This window comes from Synchiropus splendidus, chromosome 14 (assembly GCF_027744825.2).
Source record: "Synchiropus splendidus isolate RoL2022-P1 chromosome 14, RoL_Sspl_1.0, whole genome shotgun sequence".
Taxonomy (NCBI): Eukaryota; Metazoa; Chordata; class Actinopteri; order Syngnathiformes; family Callionymidae; genus Synchiropus; species Synchiropus splendidus.
This window is the reverse complement of record NC_071347.1, coordinates 9309610-9324964: the sequence shown is the minus strand read 5'-3', so window position 1 is coordinate 9324964 and position 15355 is coordinate 9309610. Positions and strand designations below refer to the sequence as shown.

At 39.6% G+C, this 15355-nt stretch overlaps 2 protein-coding genes across 5 annotated transcripts in view; one reads left to right on the top strand and one right to left on the bottom strand.

Annotated features, from left to right (window-relative positions):
* Positions 1-793: 793 nt before the first annotated feature.
* svip (small VCP interacting protein) lies at positions 794-4614 on the bottom strand. 2 transcript variants are annotated; one of them, XM_053886520.1, is made up of 5 exons: positions 4499-4593; positions 4181-4244; positions 3986-4036; positions 2907-3020; positions 794-1856 (listed from the first exon to the last, which is right to left on the bottom strand). In XM_053886520.1, the coding sequence occupies exons 1-5, from the start codon at positions 4516-4518 to the stop codon at positions 1842-1844; spliced, it is 264 nt and encodes an 87-aa protein (XP_053742495.1). In that variant the 5' UTR covers positions 4519-4593; the 3' UTR covers positions 794-1841. The 2 variants fall into 2 exon arrangements, with proteins under 2 accessions (XP_053742495.1, XP_053742496.1); XM_053886521.1 differs by having other exon boundaries at positions 4181-4614.
* Positions 4615-14034: 9420 nt separating this feature from the next.
* Positions 14035-15355, top strand: part of ano3 (anoctamin 3) — a 37778-nt gene continuing 36457 nt past the window's right edge. For all 3 annotated transcript variants that reach the window (XM_053886509.1, XM_053886510.1, XM_053886508.1), the window contains exon 1: positions 14035-14271. In XM_053886509.1, coding sequence (XP_053742484.1) covers positions 14163-14271 — 109 coding nt within the window. In that variant the 5' untranslated portion in view covers positions 14035-14162. The remainder of the gene's footprint in view (positions 14272-15355) is intronic.

The following is a 15355-nucleotide window of genomic DNA, read 5'->3' as shown; positions in this document are numbered from 1 at the left end:
GGCGCCTGTCAGAGAGTTGTGTAACCGTCTCAGTGCATTAAAAAATATGAAATTCCCAGATCGTGAAGACAGTTGTTAAAGTCTAATTTCATGATCCATGCATGATGTTATTACAGTTCGGTAATTTATTACATAATGCCTCGCTTCCTGACGCCTCCTGGTGCTTGACATTTGAATGGCGATCGGGTCAGAACAGTTATGCTGACACCACCGTGAGGTCATACAGTCAGTATCAACCGGCTTCCTCTGCAAACCCTTTTGTTTTTCCAAGTGAACTAACTCAGCAGCTCTGTGGACTCCCGATTGGTCCTGGCGCCATCATGTGGCCGCCCTGATCCAGTTCTGATGAACGATTAACCTTTGAAATCGCTTTTTATCTATTCAGTCATGTGAATTTCCAGAGAGCTGGTGAAGCGCACTCCTCGATGATTTTGATATAGACTTCATCTTGTGATGTAAATCCTTATTCAAACAGCCTGTCTAATATTTCTGAGCAAAGCAAATGCACCGAGCAAAGATGGTGATAGGTTTTATCCTGCTCTCATGCGGTCAATAAGTAATTCCGTGTCTATGTCTGAGACCTAGTTTTAAAGTTCATCATTCTATGTGCAGTAAGACCATCCTCAAACTATTATTTATTCAGGAACAGTCCTGCAACTGGGGTTGGTCAAATTCTTGAATGCCAATTTATTTACATAAAAAGATCCAACGAAAGGCTCTAAAATGTTGTGTGGCAGAAATAATACGTTTACAAAAAGGCAACAACTTCTCAAATCAGCACAATGGTAGCAGAAATATCATTTATTATAGCAAAAATCATTGGCTGCAATTACTGGACTACAAAAAGTCATGAGCACCGGGAAGCATTTAAAGGTGGAGAGAGAAACTGTGACACATAAGCAAGTCAAAGTCAACGCCTCACAAACAGTTCTTCTTCACGTCCACTTGAAACACTCCACCGGAGTCTGAGCGAGCCTTTTGCGCAATTTAAATAGAAGCATCTTTCTTAAATATGGCAGTTCTCAAACATTGTTAAATAGAGGTTGTACAACCGCTTTGATTAGAATGAAATAAACAAACTGAAATGTGTATCACACGAACAAAAGAGGCCTTCCTTAAAAAGTGACAATCAAAGAAGAGTGACAGCTCTGTAAACCATTTTTAAGGGGTTGATATCGTTAAACAAATGTAGCTGAATCGTAACAATGCTCGACTGAGATCAACACAGTGCAGCATCAGTCAAACATGTCAGATGTGGTCGCATTAAAATAACTGTCATTCAAATGAAAGTGTATCATCTGAGCTTATGTGCAGAAGTTGGGTTAATGACGCCTGCGACTCAACGTTCTGAGCTCAGCTGAACTTCTAGAAACAATAGAATGATTCTTTTGGTGAAACTCTTGACTGACTCACTGATGCACCGCAGGGTTTTTGAAAACTCGTCACATAACAGCGCTGCTCTCGCTCTTCTCTGACTGTCAGCACTTCAAACAGAAGGAAATTCTCCGTTTAAAACCATGCTACATATGAATTAGTCAAACACCAGCAATAAAATCTTTAAAGATTTCAAATTTAAAAACTTAGTGGTCATGAGGGTGAATTTTCATAAATCAGATTATATTTATTGAGTGTTTCATGTTCACGGACAGCATTGATCTCAAGTGAACATCTGACTGCTCGTGTAGTTTGGCAATATGTATCGTCTCTGATCCAAACATTGTCGCACGTTGAGCACAAACCTGAAGTTGCTTGTCTTGAAACGGGAAAAATCTTATGTAAAATGGACAGCAGTTCTATCAAGTCAATCGCCTTTTAATGTGTAGCTCAGTGTCTTCACTCCTTCAGCCCACCTGCCACTGAGGAAGAGAAGAATCACATTCAGTTTTTTTTTTATATTAAAGAAATAAATTATTTAAAAAAATAGTTTCTACAGCCATGCAGAAGCCACATTAGTAGACAATGCTATATATAATACTAGTATGAGAAGAAAGTAATATTATACTTGATAAGTGGACAAGCTTTGAAGGGTTTTTGAAGGTTTTGAGGCTAAATTCCAAATTCCTTCCGTAATCCTCAACCTCAAACATGCAAAGTGGTCAGGGTTGCCCCCATTCTCAAGAAGTTAAATTGAGCGCCGAGATAGAGAAGTACCTTCCTCCATTTTGAGATTCCCGACACCTACTTTGGGATTGAGGAATACCCATACTACCCAGAATGCTTTGCGCATTTTCAGCCAATAAAAAAATACGTCCGAAGCAGCGAAGAAAGCAAGCTACAACAGTATTTTCCTCGTAAATAGAGATATAAATATTCCGAAAACCATTTACGGGATTATTTACCTCATTGTAGCATGAAATTTACTTTAATTTACTTCTGTAAGACTGAACGCCGCTTTTGCATAATGCTGCCCCCCGCAGTTTGAAAACGAACCTGCATGTAAGGTTGCCCCATTTCTCGGTCAAACATAGCCACGTAGTTTTAAGGGCTAAGGTTGAGTTTTAAGATCGAGGATAGATCTTGAGGGTTAGGGCTGGAGGATTACGGGAGAAATTGGAATCCACCAAAGTCTACAAAGCACAAAACCAGTGCCGCCACAGTGGCAGCAGTGACATCAGCAGCATGCCACTATAGCATAAGCAGTAGCACAGTTGCTGTGTTAATAATAGTGTGATGTGATTGGATATTTATAGCAGTGCGGTTGTCACTTTGCTAGTACAGCATTGAGGCAGTAAATGGAATGAACAAAACATTCTTTCAGAGTACATTAGTATGGTAATATTTCTGTAGTGCTGTCATCATCAGGTGTCGTCATCATCCGTGACGCCGAAGGACATATTTGAATGAGCAGATGCTTGTTGCGGTTGAAGTCAACAGAGAATGGAAAGGAGAGTTACTACTGAACTAACCTTCAGCCCTCCACCTCCAGACACCGATGACGTCATCTCCGTCTTCTCCATTTCTTCTTGTTTTTTTCTTTTCCTTTCAACTGCTTCTGGATTTTTGACACCCCTGTATGCTGTCTGTGACACAGGACATGACAGGGAACTGGGGGTGAACTTTATTTACTTTGCACGGGGTTAAAAATGTGTTTAGTAACATGCATAAAGGGAGAAACAAAAAAACAAAATGTTAATTTAACATCATACTGGTCGCTTGCTTTCAACTTCAGCATCACAAATCTAATCATCCAAAGGGCACAAAGCTGCCAAAAAAAGGGAGGTCAGCCAAGGGACGGGGAGAAACATTAATAGTGTTGTCTAGATGTGACTGCAAGTGGGGATCCAGTAGGTTTCATCTGTGGGCATCAAAGTGTGAATAGTCAGTCGGAGGAGAGATACATGTCTTTATGATGAGTAGATTTTAAAATGGAAACTGTGCCTTGGAGTGGAAATGTGCAGTAGCTGGGATCAAAGAATTCAAGTCCTCATCCACTTACCTCGAAGCAACTTTTGTGTGCCTCTTACGGGTTTGCAAGTGGCCTCTCTGTATGATAAAAAGTGGCTCGCCCCGCTGCAGTAATGTGTGTGTGTGTTAGTGGAAGACACACTTTGGATTCTGTCAGTATCTAACATGTAGCGACAATAACACCCACATACACAAGGAACAACTGCGACAACACTAAATTTCCGACATAACACCGCATAGAAAAGTAGCAAAACCAGTGACGTGTCTTCATCACTATACTCATATATGCTTGAGCTGCAACATCAGTCGATCACCGACTGTAAAGAACCAATCGATTAGTCGACAACAGCTGAGGCGCCAACAGCTGAGGCTCTGGGACCATTGGAACAACTAACTTTTTTTTTCGAAATTATATGAAGTATATTCTGGTGTACTCATTGATACCAATCACTCACTTTACAACCATTTAAAAACAAAAAGAAAACACGTTCTAACTTCCCACACTGGAAAAGTTCACAACAACAGCGTTAATTTACAGATTGCTATCACATAATGATAAAAAAAATAGATAAGGCTTTACCTCTTTCTGTCTTTTCTCTGCAGCTTCAGCCAGTTGTTGTCTCCTGGTCTCCTGTCAGAAGGATAAAATGTGACTCCGGACTCAACATACAGCCTTGCTTAGGCCTTCAGTGGACGTGAACACGCCCAGGTGCGAATAAAATAAGGCCAACTATCGATCATCATATTCTAATACAATATTATTTGCTTTCCATACCGGATCTGGAGTGACAACGACGTCGTCCACTGCTCCACCAAGGCACGGCAAACACATCCCCATTCTTCGTGGGTAACCCAAGAAGGCAAGAGCAGCGAGTCCAAAATGTAAACAGGTATAAATGTCTCAAAGCAGCTACGTGTAATTTCTCAGAACAGCTGTTGAAGCAGCTTCTCCTCCCAGTGGCTGCGGCTAGCACGTCACCTAGCATGCCGCTAACTAAAGCAGCGCAAGCATTTCAGCTCTTAGCCCCAACCTACAGCACTTTAAAGCACTAGCTCGGGCGTTTCACCCGTCGGGTTTATTTGTCTCAAGCACCTCTTAATGTGTGAGCTCATCTGGAATGAAGCGGTCCGAGTATTCCAAATAAAAACGCCCCTGTGTCAGCTGCTGACCGTCCGTTAGGGTGCGTTCGACAACTCCAACCGTAACAGAGAAGCAAAAATAAAATCAAGCTTTTCTCAAGACATGCTTGGTTAACATTTCATACAAAACAAGCACATTGTTACAGATCGAACCGCTTGAAATTGATCGAACTACATAATAAATACTCTCCATAAGCTTTGGTTGAGAAGAACGTTGTTGAACTACCCTTATTTTGAAGGCTGGTTAAACCAGGTAAATAAAGCTTGTCGATTCGAGTTTGTCAGTGCGAGGAGTGTGACATGAAATTTAATATTTCTCTAGAAGTCAGTGGTCAAGATCGAGTGATAATTTAAACCTGGATTTAAAACAGTTTATAGCATTTTTAAATAAACCTTATAACAGCACCACCTTGTGGCGGAACTGTGTTTAACACAATGCTCAGTTCTGTCTATCTATCTATCTATCTATCTATCTATCTATCTATCTATCTATCTATCTATCTATCTATCTATAGATGAATATATCTATCTATAGATGAATATATATATAGACTACGACTATAGACTATAGACTACGCTACTCTCGCTCAATAACGTACTCTCTAGTAAATGTCGTGAAATCCGCACTTCAGTGCCTGTGGTGACAAGTTGATATAATTGATGTTAAGTGTCGATGGAGAAATTAAAAGTATTGGAAGATTATAGACGCATCGTGATTATTGTGTGTGAGATTATTGTATTGAGAAGTAACTCCAGGGATCTATTAACCTCTGAGGTTGATCCCACTTCTTACGCGTAAACTCCGCCCACTGTGGTCCGCTGCACCGCCGGGTCTGTCGCTCATCTGTAAGCGGTGCACCGAGAGGATGCAACAGCGGGTTTGTCACAGCTCAATTATTCAGTAACTAATGGAGAAAACGCTTTAAAATGGAAGTTAGAGTGTCCCCTGCCCCAGGTGGTGACTCAGGTAGGATAAAAACATTGACATTTCTTGGTTGCATTTGGTTGCTGCAGGCAGATATTTGTTAAATATAAAAAACATTTATGAAGTATTGAACATTGGTGGAAACATAGGAACGCAGATACCTTTGCATTTGAAATGACTTAGTGTAAGACTGTTAGAATTCTGCAATAAATGCACGAGATCTTTGTTTCTCCTGTGTGTATTTCTTGGACAGTTTTTAAATGTCACTGTGGAATGTTCATTAGCGTTTAATTATTAAAGAACACTAATGAGTTTGATTGGTTAATTTTGACTGCATGGTGTTGGTGGGTTGGGTTTCATAGAAACAAAGTATGGGGTTCCTATCCTTCACCTGTGCTTGGATAGGTTTTCAGCAGGTGTTCAAATTCCTCTCACAATCGTGAGAAGAAATTGTCAAGTAAGACAAAAAAAAAAGTTCAAAGTAATAGTGATTTTAATAGAACGCGTTCTACTCAGTAAATATTTTATCGCATGGTTCAGAGACTCACCAACTTTGTAATGTCCTTTTATATTTTTAATATTTGCTCCCATTTTCATCTTTTGATTGCAGGGTTAGGCAACGCTATAGTCTAATTAAATGGCAACTTAATTTTTCTCACCCAGACAAGAATAAATAACTACTCAGTTCCTCTGCACAGATATAATCTCTTTATTTGGTCATGCTTCTGGTGAAACCTCCAAAAACACCAGGTGACGTCCTCATGTGATGCCCAACTCTTTCACTCCTTAACTCTATGTCTTCTCCAATTTCACATCTGAAGTTATACTTTTGTAAAACCCTCTCCACTTAAAGGAAGGGCATGTTCCTTGTTTCTGTGGCTTCACCTGGCAACTGAAGATCTAAGAATCCAAAGACGGATAATTGTCGATGGAACATCATGCTAAACATAGGGTGCCCAACTGCTGATAATAATCTGTTAGAATAAAGATACATACGAACCTGTAAACCTGTCTAGCAACTGGATGGTCACCTGTTTATTCCAAAAGACTTGTCTGTCACCCATTAACACCGTCATGAACCTGAGCCTGTACTATTCATTAATTCATGGACTTTCCTATTGAAGTAATAAATGAGTGAAGCGGAACGTTTGTGATGCCAACAATGGTGAATCCGTGATGCCACATTGTTATGTTGATAAGAGAATGAGCTGGATGATCTTCACAGACGTGCAGCCCGCTGATCGATGACTCCTCATGTAGAACAAAATGTGGTCAACCGCAGACCGACGAAGAGCGTGACTGTTTTCCAGGGAAATCCAGTGAACACGTCCGACGCCGCTCACTTTAATGAGCTCTAATGCATGAAAACACAATCTAAATCACCGCTGCCGCCGGCGAGTTTAAAAATGGCAAACTTGAAGCCACTAGGACACTGTTTTTATTTACGTTCTTCAAAGTGGTTGAGGAGTGGAGAATGAACGTTTACGGTTCAATCGATCTCATTTACCACCACGTTCCCTTGTGCTCTGTGTATGTTTCAGTCCTGCGCTTCACAATAGGAGGTTAATAGGGGTCAAAGTTCACAATTTAAATGGATGTGGTTTCATACTCTAAATCATATTTTCATCAAACCCATTTCCTCATTCTTTGTTTATGATATTGACAACCTGCATGCTTATTCATAAAGCGTCCTCTTCTCTCCAAGGCTTTTCTATCGTCTCATCTCTCTTCACTGTAACACCGACTAATAGATAAAGTGGTGGACGTACTTTCTTAAGAATCATTTATGACTATGATCTTAAATACCAGTTGTATATAGAGTAACAGTAATAAGACTCTTACAGGGTTTGTTGTCTAGATAGTGTTTTTTGTGTGCAGTGAAAATGTGTTCAAAGAGAGTTACAATGCTATTCGAAATAATGCACAAAAGAAATCATTAATATATTAACAAATAATAGTCATCAAAATGCATACACTGAAGAGAGAGATATGAATAAAAGCAAAAACAATGGTGCAAACAAGTATGCTACGACTAGGGTGATGGTACCACATTGGAAAACTGGTTAAAAAGGAAACATATTCTGATATTCAATTTATTGCAGGAATATATTGTCCTGGCAGAGATTAGAAAAGCATCTTTTAACAGCTGCACTGAAAATAATAGAAAGAGGAAGAAAATAAAAATGTAAAGAAAAAGAAAGTCGACTTTAAATAGATGAACGAGGCAAGTGTAACTATTAGCAGTGGAATTAAGATAGGTGCAGTATGTGTTTCTAAGATCAACAGTGCTGTGCCTCCACTGAGCTAAAGAGAGGCAGAGAGTGCACAGTAGTGTTAATCCCCTGGTCTGGAAAATCTATAGTGGATGAAATAACAAAACTACCTTCACTCTCTGTGTTGTGGCCGAGCTCTCCCTTCTCTGTCAAAGGCTGTGACAAGGCCCTCATGAGCCCCATATGATAATGTCTCTTGATGGTTTTCATTCTGAGGTCACAACCCAAACCTTCAGGAAATGGAACATATAATGGAAATTGATTGAGAATTCCCATGGGCAGCACAACAACAGTGAGTTTACACTATTTTGAGTAAACCCTTCCTGAATGCACCTTTTAAGTTGACTTCATCCATCTCTTATTTTACAGTAATCTTTTTCCTGTTTGATTTAGCTGTTAACTACTTAGTCTTATCTTTAAAAAATGTATGAAAAGGGTTCTGGGAAAAAGTCCTTAAATAATATTGAAGAAAATGTTGTACTGTATGTTTTAAAAAACAATATTTCTAATTTTTATTTTCATTTATTTTACAAGATTTCTCTTTATTTTTGCGATTCTTTTGCTCATGCACCAGACATGAGCAGGGGCTTGGTAGCATAAAGCGGTGAAGTATTGTCATGAGTTCCCTGTGAATTCTATCTATGGGGTGTCAGAATGCAATAACAATGTATGCACAAAAATTCAATGTCTGATAATATAGCCCATTTTATTCCATGCTGAGCAGACTCTACTGTATGATAATCATAGGTACATGACTGTGTGGGGAAAAAAGTTCAATAGCAGCATTTAATCGCTGTTCCACCACCAAGACACAAACCAGGCATTTGCAGCATGTGTTTCTGCATGGAACCAAAGTTTGCTGGGCCACATTAAGATCATCACCTCCGAGGGTTTTATTGAGTGTATCTGAATCCCCGGCAGTACTGCTGACTTAAGCATTTTACTGGCGTGTGAGACACTGTAATGGAGCCACTACAATATGAACGCACATCAGAGTGGACGCACACCCTTTCATCACTGATATTTATGTTTGTAGATGATCAACTCTGATGCGTTTTATTCACTTAACAGTTGCTGACAATTTAAGTGCTGCAAATGTTTCCACATCAAAATTGATTCTAGTAAGTATTTTTTCACTGACTTATTATGGAAAACTACTTTGACAAAAAATGAAGTACATTCTACATTCCCCTTTCTTGCCCTATCCAAAAATAACTTTATGCAAATCATGGTGTGAATACTCCTTAAAAGTCTCATTATTGGTTCACATCAGGAAAGTAGTTCAGTGAACCTCGCCTTCAAATGTAGTTTGCCCAAATAAATAATCAATGAGCCAGGAAGTTCCTGCAGTGAGTACCTGCTCATCAATTGATCTGGCTAATGTGGCTGTACTTCAGTGGTCTTTAGGAAAGTGGACATCACTGCACTTAGACTCCCAGATGTAATAAGGAGAGTGATTCTGGTCAGAGCTGTTGTAAGAGAGCTGTTAACCAAGCTTTCTGTCAAGTTATCAAATGAATATCAATGCTCGAAACGTTCAGCGACATTTGTAGTCATTGGAGCATTCTATATAAAATTACGTGATGTAACAGAGTCGCTGCTGTGGGTCTGAAAAGAAGGATTTTGGGGGGATTATAATGTAAATGTAGATACTATTCCTCTACTTGTGTGAAATCCCTATCATTTGTATGAAGTATATTCTGAATGCAATGTGCTGAATTGGTCAGTAGGTGGCAGTAGCATCAATCCGCTCCGTAGTTGGTGGATCAATAACCTTCAAAGAGTCAAAACACAAGTTTATTTATTGCGTATATAGTGTTTTTATAAAATGAGATTTTACACTGGTACTTCTTTTTAGGACTGGATCAGTCACGTGAACGGAAGTAACTGCAACTGTGGGGACGTCTGTGGATTGTTTTTGTTTTAATCCAAACACAAACAAGCAAACAAACAAACAAGCGAAGAAAACGGATTTAACTGCACACAACAGATTGTTGTATTGTGTTTTCCTTCCATATACTATCCGTCAATGGCTTCAAAATGTATTTGTTTTCCCTTTCTTTCTTTTTAAAATTAAACCAATGTGCTCTTCACTGGTTTTAAAGTGTTGCCAGTGGCAGGAAGTCTCATGGATTTGATCTACGTGTCGAAGTCAAGCCTGTTTCTTGGCTGATTTGATCAGGGAGGTTCTGCAGTTCAACTTGTCAGTGATCGTGTTGTCAGGTACAATGATGCCTTCTGTCTGTGAGTCATGATGTTTGGGCTGTGTGGCCTGCAGCACTTCCGATTGGTCCTCATATACATGTCATGTTTTTTTTTTTCCTCCACAACCCACTTTCCTACAATTTAATGAAGTCAGTACTCAAACAACGTCCTTCAATTACAACTGACATCAATAGTTACATCTCTGGAGTCAGAGAAAGACCAGTTTATTGGAACAGCAAAACAGACTGTGAACTAATTTTATTAATCTATTCATTTTGCTTTTCAGTATGTAGCATTCATTCGACATGGTGGGCAAAAAGGGGTCCAATGTAAACCATAATTGATGGGCCAGTGTAGGTTGTATGTATTCCTGAGTTTTTCAAAATGGTATGGATTATGTGCTGTGTTTTTTTCCAGCACCATGTCACCAGGACACCTCCATATACCTTCCACTGCTGGACGGCCAAACGTCCAGCTCCTGTGCAGCCGACCAGAATGTGTCTATCAATGCAGCTCTCAGCCACTCGGTGTCCTGGAGCTCCCTCGCTGCAGACAGTCTGAACTCAGGGGACACAGATTTGGACGAAAACAGTGGTGAGTTTAAAATGTTTTTTTTTTTCTTCTCTGAACAGTAATTGGAAGAAAGGACAGCTCATATGGAGAAGTTTTGGGACAAAGTGTGTGAGGCCAGACTTGGATGGTTTGGACACATGGTGAGGAGGGACTGGGAACAAGGACTGAGCGGGTAACAGGTGAAGAAGAAGACAACCATTGAGGTTTATGGGTGCAGCAAATGAGGACAGGAAGAAGAGAGGTGTTACCAGGGAGAATGATCAGGATAGGTTGAGGTGGAAAAGGTTGACTTGCAGTGGTCTTATTTTCCCTGTTATTTATCACATGAGTTCATGTACCCACATTAAGTATTTCTTTTACATGGCTTTATTGCCATGGTCAGTGGGGATCCCACCAACTAGGAAAGTGCTTTGGAATAACATGCTGTCATGAACAAAACCAAAATAAAATAAAATAAACTAAGTGTTATTATAAAATGCTTATGTAAATCAATGCTTATGTTAATTACTTGTATTATGGAAATTATTTGTACTTTTGACCTTTAAATTAAAATTATCTATATATAATTTTGAATATAAACTAACTAACCATATTACATTCATCTTCTGCAGCCATAGTGGATGGAAACGTCTGTAAATTCCGATGTTAAGCCAACAAATAACACTTTTTCAGCAGTTGGAAAAGTAGTTATACAACCCATGAACCACAAGGTGGCAGTGTTTACTCTGACTTGCGACCCGCTCTCTCTGCAGTGCTGTCATCTGACCTACATCTTAGAAATAACAGGCCCGAATGGAGAACGTCCTAAATGGACCTGACCCCAAAAGAGCTTCTGCATTATTAATGCACGGACCCAGTCCGAAAAATTCAGGTTTTCCTTTTATCACGCTGGACACACTCCGCCGACTAGATGTTCACTGGCAGCCGGAAGCACCGTATCTTGGCATGGAAGCCGATGGTGCTGCGTCAGTGACAGACAGTTATCCACATTGTGATCAGCAACACAGTGTTGACCAATGTCAAGTTGTTCAATTGACCATCCACTGAGGACACCAGCAAGGTCTAGTGAGTTGATGCTACTGAAGATACAACTACAGCATTTACCACTACTTCTATACTACAACAGCTCAAAGAGGCATTTTCTTACTTCATTGCCTCTCTGCTTGTTCCCTTAAAATGGTTCTAACCTACTACTTAATAGGCCAAGCATTGGCAGGGATACGTATTCCAACACAGGAGTGGTGATATGATACATTGCGATATATTGTGATACTTTAAATTCAGTGATATATTGTAATAAGCAACATCATTTTAAGTAGGAAAATCAGATACTGCAGTAGAATATAATGTGCATGTAAACAGGTTTAATGTTATGACATCAGTCCAGTTAGACTTTCAGTTAAATTTTGCAGTCCAACAGAGGAGTGAATCGCTCCCTTTGTTAACAAAATAGCTCCAGTGCGTATCACAAATGCAGGTGCATATCTAAGTGTCTATGTATTAAATATTGATATAGACAACTTAAAACAGCAAGACATCATGCAATATAGTATTGCGATATTTGAGCAAAAATATAACATATTGCAGAATCAAGCATCGCTATATTTGAGCCTAGCACCACAACTATGGAACCTATTAACAGATATTTATTTTATCCATATAATTAGTTTTTTGTTACAAATTGAAAAATCTATGATATTAGTAATAATCTAATTCAAATAAGCTCATGGAGTTAGCAAGTGGCAGTAGCATTCTGGAACTTACCTGCACAACCCAGGACAGAAACTGGTTGCGATGTTTCAGGCAGTTAGTCCACATCATCCAGAACAGCACCAAAATGTGGTTCCTTCTCCCAAAATCTATTTCATTTCCTGAAATTTTAATTAAAATCTGCGTTATTATATTTATGTAACAAATATAGACACCAACATCCATTGTATTCATACAGTATGGACGATGCCAGAAGACGATAAACTCGAGTAAACTTGAGCGCAGTGTGTCTGTTACACCTCTTCTTTCCCGGTCCAGAAAATACCACTTTCAAAGTCAGTATATCCAATAAACTGTGAAATGTTTACGCACTGTAAAACCCAAGAGCAGTTTTATACCTGACGAAAAGTTACTTCTGAGTGTGTCCTGCGTTGGGAATCCTTGATTCAGCACAGTTGCAGTTATTGATTGTTGGAGTTTTACTGACACACCGTTCGGAGTCTTCGAGATTCAGCAGAAGCAGTTCTCTGAGCTCAGAGGCACACAGCGTTGTCACTGTGTATTTACGCTGCACTTCACTCAGCAAGCACAAAGGAGGTCAACATCTCTTCAATTTAATCATCCATCCTATGTTCTGTTTTTCAATCTGATTAGAGTTTCTGTTTGACATGAAAACAGTTCTGATTAATCTTGTCTCTGGGGTAAAGGCCTGTTTAAATCAGAAACCTATCCTGGGTTTGTTTGGATGATTTACAGGTGTATTTCATTTGCTATGTTTAAAATCATGTAGCTTGTTTTTCTGTCCCAGAAAGTTGTGAAGGTTGAATTAAGGTCTACCCACGTTTCAGCAAAACAAATTTGAATTTGAAGTGGTTTGAAGCACTTGAACTGTTGCAGTGCAGTGTCGTATGAATGGTGACCATCTTGAGTGTCACTTAAGTCCTAAAAATCTTTCCTGGACTTCAAGGCCAGTTCACATGAAGCAGGTGCTCCACCACAATCCCGACTGTACACACCAAGACTGAAATATATTTTGGTTATATACATCAGATATTCCTCTGTGGTCTGTAGAATCAAAGCACAATCCCACATATTACTCTTCAGTATTAATGCAGCTTGACTGTATGGTTCATCAGGATCCCAGACTTTCTGTTATTGTCTTTCAAATCTACTGTTTGAACTTTCGTCCAATCTTGATTTTCAAATTGTCAATTAAATATTATTCCTGCTAGTTGTACTATTTCCATTGCAATCCATTTTATTCAGCATGTTATTTTCCATTTAATTATTCTTGTATCCTTTGAGAGATGTTTATATATTTTTTTCTCCTTCAATAATTTACTTAGTTGAGTTGTTTTATGTATATTTTATAGCTCTTTTTGATTTCTTAAGAATGCATTTGTATACTGTGTATTTGGTTTTATTTAATAGTTAGCTTTAATGCAATTTTAATATTGCATTAATTTATTATTTACTTATACAAATATCACACTTAACATTGCTTTGTCGACAGTGTAGTTTGTGCCCTGTCTTCTGACCATCGCTTACCTGGTTCACGACCCGGAGTCTTCCAGGGTCACCTGCACTGAGGTCAGTTCTGCCGCCATATGAGACGTCAGTGCGAGAAAAAGGCGACGGTCGAACATCTGATCGATACTTGTCGGAACATTTGAGATGCTGCCGGTGGTTATTTGAAGTCAGTAAATCAGGACGGTGGGAGGGAGTGGTGGCGGGGGGGCAGCGTGTCCATCCCAGGACCTCCCTCTACCGCCCGTCTCCATGACAACAGCCGTGAATGGAGGCGGCTGTGGAGCAGCGGAGGGGGGATGCGGAGCTGAGACAGGTGTTGCTGGGGTTTGCGCATCGGCGGCCAGATCGTTTGGCAGCATGCGACCTGCGAGGACACCCACGCTCCCGCGCAGTACTTTCACATGTTTCCCGCGATTTCGCTTTTGGAGAATTTAAGTGACGCTGGGATCCGACTGATCGTCGCAATGGTGCACCACTCGGGCTCCATCCAGTCCTTCAAGCAGCAGAAAGGTTGGTCGTGCTTGTGAGCTGCACTGTGACTTTTGATGTCTTGTTGGACAGTTTGTGTGGATGAGGGACGCGCTCAGATGTCACGGTCCTCCTGGGGATGGAGATGATTCCTCGTCCTTGGCTGTTTATTCATTTGAGCGCCGCTAAGTTTCAGTGAAGTCCGAATAACCTTCAGCGTTTTTCATCGCTATTTTGGTCTTTCCATCCTAATAATTGTCGATCAAAACAATCACGGACTTAACAATAAATCATTTAAACCCAGTACATAGAAAACTGTTTAAATTAACTGATTAAGTTCAATTCAACCTTTAAAACAACGAAGAAACGAATGAAAAAAAAAACCCAAAAAAACAATTAAAACACGAAAACAAAGTCTGTGTTTCTTGTGAAATCGCTCACACGTGCCATTACATGTACATATGTCCATTAGTCAAAGTAGGTCAGGATGTGACACCATGCAATATACAGATAATAAAACAGATTATACAGTACTGGGAATTTTCTGTTCAGAATTTGCTGTTCTTCTTGAAATAAGACAAAGGTTTGTTTTCTGAAGTTCCTGCCGAGCTGTCAGAGTGAAGAATTACTTTTATTGGCGCAATAATGAGGGCTATTATATTCCACTTTATGTGAATGGATTTTTCCAGAGTAGAGAATTAAGACAAAGTTGGAGATTAACTGTATTCAGACAGTGATGGTGCAAAGATAGAAAATATCTACTTGACAACTATTCTATAGTGATGAAATAAGAATGGGTTGATTCAGGATTACAGTAATTCAGTAATATATTCATTTCTGGACATCATTTTTATTGACACATTAATCACCGCCAAGAGGTGCAAAATTTGTATCTGCATGTCTCTGCACTCCCACTGTAAAATCGCTACGATGGCAGATTATGAAATTTATTTCAAGGGGTTAGAGCTTCTTCATAAATCAGTGACATTAATGTCATCAACACACCTGCCTGACAGTTTGAATGGATGGTGTCACTATTTTGCTCTGCAAGGCAAACAAATAAGCATGGTATCATAAAACATTTGGAGCTGATCCCTTTACTGCCTTCCAGTTCGACTCTATCAGT